General features: G+C 56.2%; 5 protein-coding genes across 5 annotated transcripts; 3 read left to right on the top strand and 2 right to left on the bottom strand.

Annotated features, from left to right (window-relative positions):
- Positions 1-1221: 1221 nt before the first annotated feature.
- Positions 1222-1980, top strand: B0T15DRAFT_565311 (uncharacterized protein; the record flags this gene model as incomplete). Its single annotated transcript, XM_062870668.1, has 2 exons — positions 1222-1568; positions 1613-1980. The coding sequence occupies 2 exons, from the start codon at positions 1222-1224 to the stop codon at positions 1761-1763; spliced, it is 498 nt and encodes a 165-aa protein (XP_062723644.1). The 3' UTR covers positions 1764-1980.
- A 383-nt stretch (positions 1981-2363) lies between these two features.
- On the bottom strand, positions 2364-4587 carry B0T15DRAFT_508388 (uncharacterized protein; the record flags this gene model as incomplete). Its single annotated transcript, XM_062867717.1, has 2 exons — positions 2364-4414; positions 4473-4587. The coding sequence occupies 2 exons, from the start codon at positions 4585-4587 to the stop codon at positions 2364-2366; spliced, it is 2166 nt and encodes a 721-aa protein (XP_062723643.1).
- A 1314-nt stretch (positions 4588-5901) lies between these two features.
- On the top strand, positions 5902-7050 carry B0T15DRAFT_391453 (Nicotianamine synthase; the record flags this gene model as incomplete). The annotated part of the gene is made up of 2 exons (XM_062864590.1): positions 5902-6192; positions 6259-7050. 2 exons carry the CDS (start codon positions 5902-5904, stop codon positions 7048-7050), a joined length of 1083 nt encoding a protein of 360 aa, XP_062723642.1.
- A 1015-nt stretch (positions 7051-8065) lies between these two features.
- B0T15DRAFT_572142 (uncharacterized protein) lies at positions 8066-9582 on the top strand (the record flags this gene model as incomplete). The annotated part of the gene is made up of 5 exons (XM_062870883.1): positions 8066-8230; positions 8459-8545; positions 8639-8732; positions 8775-9262; positions 9324-9582. The coding sequence occupies exons 1-5, from the start codon at positions 8199-8201 to the stop codon at positions 9580-9582; spliced, it is 960 nt and encodes a 319-aa protein (XP_062723641.1). The 5' UTR covers positions 8066-8198.
- A 755-nt stretch (positions 9583-10337) lies between these two features.
- Positions 10338-11456, bottom strand: B0T15DRAFT_572141 (uncharacterized protein; the record flags this gene model as incomplete). Its single annotated transcript, XM_062870882.1, has 3 exons — positions 11121-11456; positions 10802-10933; positions 10338-10738 (listed from the first exon to the last, which is right to left on the bottom strand). Exons 1-3 carry the CDS (start codon positions 11425-11427, stop codon positions 10338-10340), a joined length of 840 nt encoding a protein of 279 aa, XP_062723640.1. The 5' UTR covers positions 11428-11456.
- Between the last annotated feature and the right edge of the window lie 1457 nt (positions 11457-12913).

Genomic DNA, 12913 nt, shown 5'->3' with positions numbered 1-12913 from the left:
ATATCAACCACGTGAGCAAGCTCGAGTTCCTTTGCAGCTTCCGCGAGGCCTTCTTCGCCTCGATAACGGGGAAGAATATCCAGGGTGGCTTTGCAGGTGCTGGCCTTATACCGTACGATCAAGAGAAGGTACTATCTAAGCTGGATGTAAAGCTCCGTACACCAACGCCCCTGAACTCGCGGGCCAGCACACTACAACCTTAGGTATTCCAGACGCCACACAACCCTCGAGAAGCCAACTCACAGTCAACGCTCATCAAGACTCGTATTGCCAACCATCAAAATAGCTTCCCAACTTCGATATTGGCTGCTATAGACCAGCTTACCAAGGGTACGATAGCTATAATACACCAGGTGGCCCTCCTTCAGGCAGAGGTGTCTTCGCTCCGCAAGGCTAACGAGGCGCTAAGCAAGCGCCGGAGAGCCAAAAGAACACGCGTACAGCTTAGAGGATCGCTTGCAGTACAAGATGCAAAGGATCAACTGGACCAGAAGGCCGTGGTTGGGGAGGTGGCGCAAGAAAAGGAGCAGGATAGTGGTGGTGTAGGGGGGGCTCGTACGAAGGTTCGGTGCTGTAGTGTGTGCGGCAAGCCTGGCCATAATGCCCGTACGTGCCAGGAGGTTACAGAAGGGTCTGATTCAGCTGTCTCTGATGTAATTATAGTTGGTTCCTAGTGTTGTTGCGTTGCAATTGAGGATAGTTGTTATAGAGTGGTGGAGAGTGTCTCGCTCGCTTATATGTCTCGCTCGCTTATATGTCTCGCTCGCTTATAAGATACGTTACCATATTGCCTTCGGTAACTTCAAGTTACTTCATCCCAAGTTGGAGGATACCTTATTGAATCCACCTGACGGCCGCCCAGCCGGAACTTGACTACCGACTGCAACCGTACGTCGTCGCAATGGCACGCTCAAACCCCCATGATCCCAGGCCAAGGTGTGTCTGAAACGAACAACACCACGGCAGTCGGAGGAAATAGCCTAAACGAACGATACCGCTCGTGAAATTCCACGAATCCGGCACCCGATCTTATAGAATAAAGCGCATGATAAGGCCATGCATGATGCGATATGTAGCATCAATTTCAGAGCTCAAGCCCGGTTAGGAAGCCATTGTATATAAAACAGTTTACCTACCTCACTACGTCTCTATCAATTACCAGCGCCACCGAAACTGCGACTTTACCAGCATCCTGTCCACCCGTCTTCCACCCCAGAGACCATGCGCCTCGACATCCTGACACTGCTCTGCGCCTACGGAGCAGCGCTGAGCTCCGCAACGATCACCTTCCGCGTCCAAAAAGCATCCAACCCAACCTCCGACCAAGCCGACGCATACGCACGCATCGAAGCGGCCATGAGCAAGGCCGTGGCGCGGTACAACCGGCTGGCGCCGCGGGCCAGCAAGTCGCTGACGGTGCAGTACGTGCCGTCGGTGGCGACGGCCGACGGCAACTTCAACGGCAACATCCGGTTCGGGTCGAACCGGGCGTACATGACGGAGCGCACGGCGCTGCACGAGACGGCGCACACACTGGGCATCGGCCAGACGCAGGCCTTCAACGACCGGTGCGCGGCCGACAACACTGGCCGGGCGCGACGCGGCTGCTGAGGTCGTGGGACGGCGCCAGTGCGAAGATCAATTGTGGCGGGGGCCATATCTGGCCGTATGGGCTGAACTACGAGAATGAGATGAGCGAGACCAATGCGGAGAGGCATTGTTTGTTGATTAATGCCATGTTGGCGGATGGGCTGGCTGGTTGAGGGATGGGACAATAAGAAATTGGGATGGGCTCATGGGGCTCATGAGCAGAGGGCTGATAGGTACCTAGAAAAATATCATGTCATGTTTGTTGGCGCCATGTGACAGGAAGAGGGTGAAAAGCTTACAGCTAACGGCCAAGCTCGGTCCACATGTCCTGCACATACTACGAGTTTGAATTATAGACCGTTAACTAGACTCACAGATTATCAATTAACGGCCTTCACTCACTTAGGGGTTATATGAATATCTCTCAGCAACTACAGCCTACCTAGGAGGAATATGGCAGAGTGAGCGTCCAGGGATATCGTTAACCGGACTGCACCTCTAGGTATGTTCAAGAGTAGCGGGCCACTTGGACTGGTGGTGCAACAACGACGCCTCTCCGGACACTGATATTCTCTTGATCTAAGTATATTACAACACTACGACAGAGTAAGGCCACATGGAGGTACCTGGTAGCAACACAAACAGTATCTAAACAATATCGCCGGATCTGACAAACCAACCTAGGACCTTTTTCCCACCGAAGAAAAACACGGCCAGCATGGACCGACAGCCCTTCTCAACACCCTGTAACGCCCTTGTCCCCTACCCCCCATCTAGTCCCCCTCGATGTCGATTTTGAATGCCTTCAACACCTCGTCGCCCACCTCAATCGCATCCCTCCTGCTCACCCGGCTGCAGACCAACAAGTGCGCGACATATGTCCTGGCCCCGTCCGTGTACATGGTCACCTTCTCGCCCGGCGCGCAGTAATCCACCGCGACCACAATCCTGTCCTTCAGATCCGGCCTGCGCCGCTTTAGCTCCTCACACGGCGACAGCCCCGAAGAGGCCCACCTGACACGGCCCTCCTTCGGCGCAGGGACGTACACCAGCCTGGACCAATACTGCGTGCCGCGCGTTCTGCCCTCGCACGCATGGTCAAACGACCGCGCCGCCAGCCTCAGCCGCTCCGCATCGCCCACGGCAGCGAGCATGTGCGCCGCAAAGAAATCCACGCCGTACGTGTGACGCGAGGGCACGCTGACCCGGTACCCGGGCGGGCGGGCGTTGATCTCGACAAGTTTGCACGCCGCCTTCTCTCCCGGCAGCAGTCCCTCCTCCTGCTTCGGCACAAAGTCCACGACTCCTCCCCCGAGATCCTTATACTCCACGTTCGAATTCACCATCCTAGCCTCAACGTGGAACACGCCCGTCCTAAACCCAAGCTTCACGAGAATATCCCTCAGCGTCTCCCTCGCAATCACCTGCTCCTCGCTCGGCAGGGCACTCGGCAGGGTGAGCGCCTCCGGGCTGAACGTCGCATCGACCCCGGCATCGCGCGCGTCGGCCTGACAGGGCGGCTCGTCGGCGATTTCGCAGAACAGCACCTGGCCGTCGAGCAAGACAAAGTTGACGTCGATTTCGGGGCCGTCGAAGAAGGGCTCGATGACGGCGGCGCTGCCGTGGCGCGCCGTGGCCTTCGCTACTGCCGCCGGGAGGTCGGCGGGGCATGTTACCTTGCTCACGCACTCGGATGACCAGCCCTTGGTTGGCTTTACAATCAGGGGGTATGTAGGGGTGAAAGCGGGTTTGTTGTTATTCAGAAGATCGGTTGAGGAGGAGGAGGAGGATGGTAAGAGGAGGGATTGAAGTTCCTCGACGCTCGACACGCGCGCTGTATGCCCCGGGCTGTCTTGCAGAAGGCGGGAGCGGTACTTGTCCACGGAGGTTTCGAACGCTGAGACGGGGCTGGCGGGGAGGCCGAGGGCTTCGGCGACCTTGGCGACGGTGACGAAGAAATTGTCGGAGAGCGTGAAGACGCCGTGGATGGGGAGCGGGTAGCGCGTGATGGAGGCGATGATGCGGTCCACGACCCCCGCGTCTTCGGTCATATCGGTGGCCAGGAATGCCTCACAGTGCATCCTGTTCTCGTCTGTGTCCGCTTGCAGCCAGTGACCTTCCTCGTCGACGATGACCAGGTCGAGGCCCAGCGCCTTGGCAGCTCGGTAGACGGGCCCGCCTGCGGTGAGGTTGGGCCGGCCCCTGACTAGGGCAACGCGCTTGCGGGCAATAGGGTGTGAAGTGAGCCAGGGCGCATTGTTCAAGCGGTCCCGGAGCTCTTGGGTCAACCCTAGCAAGTAACGCTGGAGGTCAAGAATGGAGACGGAAGCCTCCAGATCAGCCCACTGGATGACTCCTGCGGCCTGCTCGATGAGGCTGGCCAGGCCGTCCTCCGAATTGACAGATGCAGAGGATACCTTGCAGGAGGTGTACTTCCTGAGCGGCTCTACACATTCCCGGATCTTGGAAATTGGGAACGGGAAATCTTGAAGTCGGAGGCGCAGGAAGCCGGCGCGACTGACGTAACCATCTGTGGAGGGGAGGATGGCGGTGAACACTGACACGCCGGTTGACGCCCACTCTGCAGAGCCGAGGCCAAGGTTCGTGAGAGTGTCGGCGAACCGATTGCTGGCGAACTGATTGCTCGACTCAGGCTTGGCTCGGTGGCCATTGACCCCGTTGGTGGTGCTCACCACGTTACGCGAAGGGAAAGGGGTGTATGAGGTGCACAAAGAACTGGGAAGAAGGATAACATGCGTGATGGTGTACAGGTCGCAGAGCGGCACGACTTCCGAGAAGAAAGGGCGGTGGAAGGCTCCTGATCCTGGCATGAAGTCAGCTCAGATGTGCTTACATGTGGCTTCAAGAACGTGCTGGCTTACCATCCACTGGCGACGGAGGTATGGAGAGAGGCGGGGACTCGACTTCTGTGTCCGAATCAAAGGACAGTTTGTGAGGCCAGCCATTCGCCTGGCCGGGCAGCACCCCGACAGCCATGGTCCGTGATGCTTTGAACGTGCCAGGGGAGTGGAGGTGATGGTGTTGTTGTTGTTGCTGTCCTTGTTCTTGTTGACAGTTGACTAATGGAAATGTAGAAAGGCGGAGGAAATAGAGACTAAGGAAAGTCGGTCGGGAAGTCGGCCTTACGTCGATATCAAAGAGGGAACTAGGAAGTAAAAAGTGTCCCAAGTATCGGCATTTGACCCTTGCACGATGCACCAGGAACAGCCCAACACAAACCTCCCCTTGTCTGCTAGAATCCCTGGAAGCCCGAGACACGAGATAACCGCCCGTGCGTAACGGCTCGAAGCGAAGCGGAAAGGCAACCAACGATCCGGGCCTGGGGGAGGCAACAAATAACGAGGTCTCGCCAGAGAGCCAGGGTTCCCTACATAAATAAGCCCACCCTCTGACCGCTTGAACGGGGAGTATGGAAGTGATGTAGCAAGCACGCAACTTCTGCGTCATTGGAGCCGCGCTGTCCGGAATTAGACGGTTTGTTGAGTCGGACAGGGCGCTGAGACGGGCGGTATCGGGTGGGAAGTGGCTCAGTGAGATTGCGAGAACCTTGATGGCTCCGTCCGCCTAACGTACACAATATCCTGGGTGGTCTGTTGATCTACAATCTGATAAAGCACATCCTTGCTCACCCATCCTTCCCCCTTGTTCCTCTCCGCTGTCTCATTTCTTGGGTCCGTTTGGCCGCCTCCTGAGCGTAACGCTGACGCCGCTTCCCAAAATCAACAACATCCGTCAAACCGTTTTGGCGGACGGGGGTTATTAGCGGCGTGGGCCTGGGAACCTTGATGACCAGGACACCTTGATGGCCAGAGCCCACCGCTGCGTGGCCAACACAATTGCAGCAACCTCTTGCGGCGGGGGCTTCATGTTGAATTGGCCGCTTTATTGAATATGCGGGCACTGGTGGGAGAAAACTCGCACGTAGGGCACCAGTTTTGAATCTGCCCAATCCCGTGGGCACCAAGATCAACACAACATACGGGAAGGCAATTTGGAAGTCGGTGCAATATAGGCCGTATTGCGCTGCCTAAATTGATTTTCCCTGCCATCTTCCGCTTTATTGTTTCAGCCCTCTGTGTTTCATCCTTCGTAGGGGCCCGGCGCGCGGAGCGAGGCAGCTTCTCAGGCATTCGGATATCAGGGTCCACGAGGACTCGGACGTTCAGAGTTCCCAGACAGCCTGCCTGCCTGCCCGGAACCGAATGTTTGCAGAGCCAAGCCTCTCCTTCAAATACTCGCGAACCACCCGCTGCAAAAGCAGCAATAATGCTCGAGGCAACGCTCGCCAGGATGCCTCTGCTCGCTTCTTGGTTCCGGCTGGGCAGCCCTACCAGCAAGATGGACCCCTGTCCCTGCCCTTCTCACGACTCCATCGCCATCGTCGAGAAGGCCGAGGTGCTGCAGGACCAGCTCGTCGACGCTAGGTCCGAAAAGGTCCACTGGCTCGTCCAGACCGTCGTCCAGACCCACGCCGAGCTGCTCAAGCTGCCAAACCTGCGGCCGGGCAAGGCCATCAATCAGCTCCTGGGGAACCTTGTGTCTGTCTGCTCCGAGATCCACGACCGGGACATCATCGAAAAGGTAATACCTCCACACCCCTGGCATAACCAAACGTATCATTAACACAAGAACAAAAAAAAAAAAAAGGTCCTCTCCCACCCCTCAATCAACGCCCTCCTCCCCTCCCTCCGCCAAATATGCGCCTCGGCCGAGTCGTGCCTTGAGCTGCACTGGGCCGAGCACATACTGGCCGGCCAGACTCAGGACGAAGTGCTGGCTCGCCTCCAGAGCTTCCCCTACTACGACAACTATGAGGACCTTACCCGCCTGGAACTGTGCGCCATCCTGTCTGTAAACAAGACGGCGCCCCGGCGCGTCGCCTTCATCGGCTCCGGCCCGCTGCCGCTCACCTCGCTCTGTCTGCTGCAGGCGCTCAAGGAGAAACGTGGTGGTGGTGGGCTTGTTCAGCGTATGTCGGCCGCATCTGGTTCTGTTTCCGGTTCTGGGAATGGTGATGGAATGGAGGACGATGAGGAGCAGCACTCGGTGGTGGTGCTGAACGTGGACTACGACGAAGCGGCGATCGCGGCGTCGCTGAGCCTCTGCCTTGCGTTGGGCGAGGCGGGGCGCGGTATGGAGTTCATCTGTTCCGAGGCCACGTCCGCGGACAAGGACCTGGCCGAGTTCGACGTCGTGTACCTGGCGGCGCTGGTGGGCATGTCGCAGGGCGACAAGGAGGGCATCATCCTGCAGGTCGTCGATCGCATGCGGCCGGGCGCCCTGCTGGTGGTGCGGAGCAGCTGGGGGCTGCGGACTTGCTTGTATCCCGAGGTGGATCTCGCGACCGAGACGCTGCTGAAGCGGCTGGAGCCGTGCGTGGTGGTGCACCCTTATGGGCAGGTCGTCAACTCGGTGATTGTTGCGAGGGTCAAGGCATAGAGTAATAGAGCTGGGGTAGGGTAGGGGGAAAAAAGGAACGGGCGGCAAAAAGTGAACACGGGGAAAGGGGAGGTCGTTTGCCTGATATCCAACATCTCTTACAACTACGGGGATACCATCTTCATGTGACCTGGACGGGGAAAAAGTCTCAAAGCCATGTTTTTAGCATGATTTTCAGCATTTGCTGGCAGCGCTCGCAGTTGCATTGCGGTTGACTCATCCACTGAGTCCTCATAGAACTTCATGGCTAATAGACCACGGATTAATTTCGCACGCCTGGAACACCGAGAGAATCAATCACGCTGTGCCAGTGGTGCCTTGATGACGTTACAACACGTACGATACCGAATAGACTTGCTAGCTGGCCCCTTGAGTAGCGTAAGCCCCGGCGATATCGAGTTTATCTGAATGAAAGGGCGAGCATGCTGTTCGGCGCCTGCTGGATTTTGGTGACCGAGGTAGATCAGCATTCGAACTGGCAGAGGGGACAGGATTGAGATACAAGCCTGAGGTAGATGGGAGTGCTGCGGGTAGTGGTGGGTGCCTGGCTCTCTCACGAGATGGAGATTTGTGTGATCACACCACACATCTATTGGATATCAGGTATTTGCCAGGGCTTGCAACGCAACGTACCTTACAAGAACAACGGAAATGATTCTGCTGCTATCTCTAAGTCTCATTTCCTCTCAACCCTTTGGGATATTGATTCCATTGCTTAGCCCGCTGCTTCATTTCCGGCGAGAGGTTGGTGTATGACTTGGCTCTGATCTCGGTGTCCCGTGCGCCAGGGCACCGGCTTTCCTCCCGGGTCTGGATTGAGCCCCGGGTGATTCCATGTCAAGGAAAGCCCACCCTGCGGTACTGCATGCTCAAGTTCGCTCGGGAGCAGCTCTTGCGATCCGTGAAAAGATCAGGAAGGGCAACGACTCGGGCGGCCTCCGTGGGTTCGTTAGTGGAAGGCACGACTCGGAAGGTAAGGTACCTACCTAGACAGCCGACAGTCCGCCATTTAAACCATCTCCTTCCGCCCGCAGTCTCTTGATATAACAATTTTCCATTTGGTTTGTTCCGATATTTCAGCATTGAAGCGTAATAGTCGTGCAAGAGAGCCTCCCCTTCCTCTATCCGAATCGATATCAGGCACGAAAATGGAAGAAATCATTCGCACCGAGGAAGCAGAGTATGGCACCCTGCCACTAGTTGTATCATTACATCCTCCGATGAGTTTGCCCGAGGTTTGGGCCGTGCTCCGCGGGCCTTGGCCTGGGTCCCCTTGGTTCCGTCGCCAACGGCTTGAGAACATCAGAAATCGTTTCCAAGTATGGGAACAAAACCCGATGGCCGACCCAGAATACGTTGCGCCCATCAGCACGCGTTGGAGCGGCCGCTAGATCGGGTTCCTCAACAGGTGCGGCAATTTCACGTACGACGCCTCCGAATACGGCAACCGCCGCGGGGGGTTCCCAGAGGATGATGTTTTTGGAGAGGAGGGAGTGTAAGTTGCAGGCGCAGGGCTCCATATTCCCGGGGACCTTCTTGGGCTCCCGGGCGACTTGCGATGGCTCAAGGCTGACTTCTGCATTGCCAGGATCCGCAGGCCGTCTATCAGATATCGTACTCGAAACTACATCCTGAGCCTGAACTACGTGCAAGCACAGATTGCCGGCTTCGCACCATTGATCGTACGTTGGACGGTATTTGATGCCAGGTACCATGAAGAGCAGGTAGCGATGTACAACAACGATCTCCGAAGAGAACTTCTTGACAATGCGCTGCGGCGCGGAACGTTTGCGCCGCAGCTTGAGAGCATCCTTGCGGGTCTACCACAGGTCGCGGGAAAGGTCGTAGCGTTCGGGAGTAACGGTAACATATTCGGATTCACGGCCGCTGTTGCACAACGAGAGGACTTTGAATGCTACCAGATGGTGGCCATGCGGGCAGTTCAAAGGGTGTTGTCGGACCGGCATCCGGGACGCGAGATCCCATGCTTTGTTCAGGATCGCTTCTACCGGGCTGCGGAGTCCCACTCTCACCCCGTGCAGCCAATTCACTACGTCGACGACCCCACGGGCATTCTGGAAGTTGATGAAACCGCCGTCGTAGTCGTGACCGCACCGGAAAGGGAGCTCCCGGTTGTAGACATCATCGCCGACGTCGCTCTGACTCGACCGGCTGCGATCTTATGCGAAAGACTGTCTCTCGTCCCAACAAGGTATGCCTGCTATCCGTCTTCCACACTACTCTGATGCTTTCTCCGTCTAAGATCACAACAGCGTTCGGTATCCCGGTTTAGCAGACCCGCCGGGTGAGAGGATGCTCCGACTCGAGTACAAGGAACACGTTCCGCCGGAAGGTTGGGCCTCATCAAGCCAAGCTGCCAAAGACAGAGCAGTCTACATATTGAGACACCTGAACTCTCGGCCCAATCCCGATGGCAACGTTACGGAACACACCAACGCCCAACAGCATACAGAGGATATCGACCGTGGAGCGGGGACGGGGGAGAATCCCTGGGATTGGGGTGTTCACTAGCGAGTACGCTCATGGCTCGATGGGATGTCTACTCATTTTGTTGGACGCGGTCTAGATAAGCTTGGCAAGAAGTCGGCAACAATACTAAAGAGGGTAAAGAAAAGGGTAAAGGGTAAAAGGGGTAAAGAGGCGGCGAGAAAGGAAAGCAGCTGAGTTTGAGCTTGTTGTAGCGAAGCAGCAATATTCTGTCACAACTACGAGCTTCACCGCTAAGTACTATGCCACTCATTACATCAGATATATGCAGTGCAGAAGTTGGGGAGGATACTTTCCTGACCAGACTCTGTTTGTTCAAGCAATGCAGACGCTCAGCTTTGACGCCATAAACGGTCCCGTCTGAGAGTAACATCCACTCGAGACACCTTTGCTCTGAGACACCTTCGGCTTAGATACGGATCATTGCTATTCGAAAAATGAGAGAATTTATTACAGGTCCTTGCAAACAGATATGGACCCGCCCCGCAGAATGATGCGTAATAACCCAGCATTATCTACAGGCTCTACCACAGCAAAGCGCCGCCTCTACCGGCCCGCACGCAGGCTTACTGTGCTCAAGACTCTCTGTAGATGCCGGCGGCACAAGTACATTCGAATAAGAAGTCAAGGGGGAAAGCTAATTGCACCAGAGTCACAAGGAGCACAAGTCAGCAAGAGTGAATCAATCTTTTCCCAGTATCACTCTAGCATTCATCCACTTACTTCGTTACCTGGTGCCTACTAACACTACACACTCCAATCCCCACCCAAACAGAGTCTCACAAGAACTTGCCCATGGCCTTCATCACACCATCAACCGACAACCAACCCTCACCCATCATCTTCTTCTTCTCTTTCTTGTTCTCCTCCCCCATCACCCTCTCCATCTTCCTCGCCACCGTCTCAGCATCATAGCCCATACCAGGCAGCAGAAACACAGCCGACGCATCCACATCCACCCCCCAGCAGCAGCAGCAGCGGCGGCGGCGGCCCGTCCCCGTCTCCGTCTCTCCCCCATCATCATCATCATCATCAACAACATCAACAACAACAACAACCCCTTCCACAACATCCACATACACGCCCCAATCATCCGCCGCGCCGGGACGCGACAGGATCCGCTTCTCGACAAGCTCGTCCAGCGGCTGGTCATCATCCAGCGTCGTCAGTCCGCAGGGGACTAGCTCCTACGCCTCGTCGTCCCCGCCGCCAAAGGCTAACCGGGTACGCTTCGCTTGCTCACCATCGTGGTGGTACCAGTGGTATCGCACACGGCGGCCCCCGCCGTCGAAGAGGGCTGAATCGATTTCGAAGCGCTCGCGAAGCGGGGTTAGATGGAGGGCTATCATCCTCTCTGCCTCTCTTTTTCTTCTTCCTTCCACAACCGTTTCCGGTTTTGTTGTTAGTGTGATGGTGATGGTGGCGGTGGTGGTGGTGGTGGTGGCCGGAGGAAGAGGAGGAAGGGGAGAGAGAGCAATCTGCGCAGAGAACATTCTCGGTTGGATAGAAGGTCTTATATCCCCCCCTTCCCCTCCCGCTTCCACCATCACCACCAGCACTACCAGGAGAAGCAGCAGCAGCGGCGGCGATGATGGTCTCCGGGCAGGAGAGCTCGTAGCCCGGGTCGAGGATGTAGCCTGACTTGTGGGCGGCTTGGTACGTGGCGCAGTGCTCCCAGTCCGGTCCGGGGCGGGGGATGGAGGTGAGGCAGGAGTACAGGTAGAATTGCACGGTTGGGGGGAGGGTGGAAGGGGTGGTCTCGGGATGGAGGGAGATGTGGTGGGGGCAGAGGAGGCTGCCGTCGCTGTCTACTGCCGAGGGGTCCGGGCAGAAGCACCATGAGTGGCGCGGGATGCGGAGGATGCACATGTTGACTGACAGATGTTGGTAGTTGTCCCCTGTTTGCGCTGGGTGATGTGTGTGTTGTTGTTGAGTGTGTGGTGAGTGTGAAGGAGCACGCATGTTGTTGTTCAGGGGCAGGATGGGCCGTTTAAATATGTGGATATCACGAGTGTCCAAGAGGTCTGTTCTACTCACAAAGTGACGACCAGGTTGTTGTTCAATGTGTCTACTCCTGACTGTTTAGAGAACAGCACGTCTGACGACGAGAATAATGCGTTGCTGACATTCATGGGTAGCTCGTTCAGGGGAAAAGTTGAGTAGAGGGTTAGGGTTCTCTGTTGAGAATCTAGCTCAGGGGCTAGCGAGAGGACCACAAAGAAAGAATAAAGCCGCGGGCACGGCACTTAAACGGAATGTATGTTCTGGATCAATGAGAAAATACATGTAGTTCGTATAGTGGCCTTGGAAACTTGGACAACTCAGCGACGCTATAGTAGTGCAGATCGACTATACCCAATCCTAGCGACCTCTGTCACGGCCTCCGTAAGACAAGAACAGTAGTAAGGTAGACACGGAAGAGCGCACTGTTGTATTTACAAGTATTACACCGTCGAGTCAAACAGCCTTATTCAAACTTCAAGTTTACGAAAAGGGCATGGCCATGTCGGCGTCGCTGGACGATTTTGCCAAGGTTGGACAATCAGTGGGAACATGTCTTCAGGACGCTTTCTCCTTCGTAAATGCCTTCAGTGTCACGGTATGTACAGGTTCCCAATATTACACAATATCCTCGGCAAGTCCACCCTGCTAGACTGTGAGACCCTGATGGACAAGCTGTCCACGTAGCCAACCCTTGCCGGCGTCTGATTGGAATATCCAGTACTATACTGGGCATGAGTACAAGCTTCCCATCGAAGGTGAAGCCATATCCTGAGGGGGAAGACTGGTTGTCTGGAATGTTGGGCTGGCTTCCCGTATGGCGTCAAGATATGCCGGAGGCATACATCTGCTGAGTCTTCGCGTGGCGGATATGGGTGCTTCTTGCAGTAGATAACACCCGGGGGTCAGGTTTCCTCGCCCCCTTGCCGTCGGTCGCGCGCAGCAACCGGGCGGCTTCGCCGTTCCGGACTCCCCGTAGACAACAAAGCGGAGAGTCTAGAAGCGGGTTTGTCAGAGATGGACGCGGCGATGCTCTGAGAGAGTTGAGCTCTACCGCGCCGCATGTTCTGTTCTTTTGCACTGTCCGAACAAGGCCTTCGCCCGTGACCCGTCTCTGTGACCTGAATACGCGGTGACGTCGTGGCCAGAGCGATGGAATCCCGAGGAGACTGAATTCTGAGAAGCCACAGGGGTCGTCGGATACACCGCGGTCCTGGTCTTCTGGAACCCGTTGGGTGCGCCACCTCGATTGTAAATACCAATCACACTACGACCTTCCCAGGTCGTGTGGTTGAAGGTTAGGTGTCCGAGTCTACCTGTGGAAACCGGCTCGCCAGGTCCCTGTAGATCTCCC

Source organism: Chaetomium strumarium, assembly GCF_033439665.1.
Source record: "Chaetomium strumarium strain CBS 333.67 chromosome Unknown B0T15scaffold_2, whole genome shotgun sequence".
In the NCBI taxonomy this organism is placed as follows: domain Eukaryota; kingdom Fungi; phylum Ascomycota; class Sordariomycetes; order Sordariales; family Chaetomiaceae; genus Chaetomium; species Chaetomium strumarium.
This window is presented reverse-complemented; position numbering and strand designations above follow the sequence as displayed.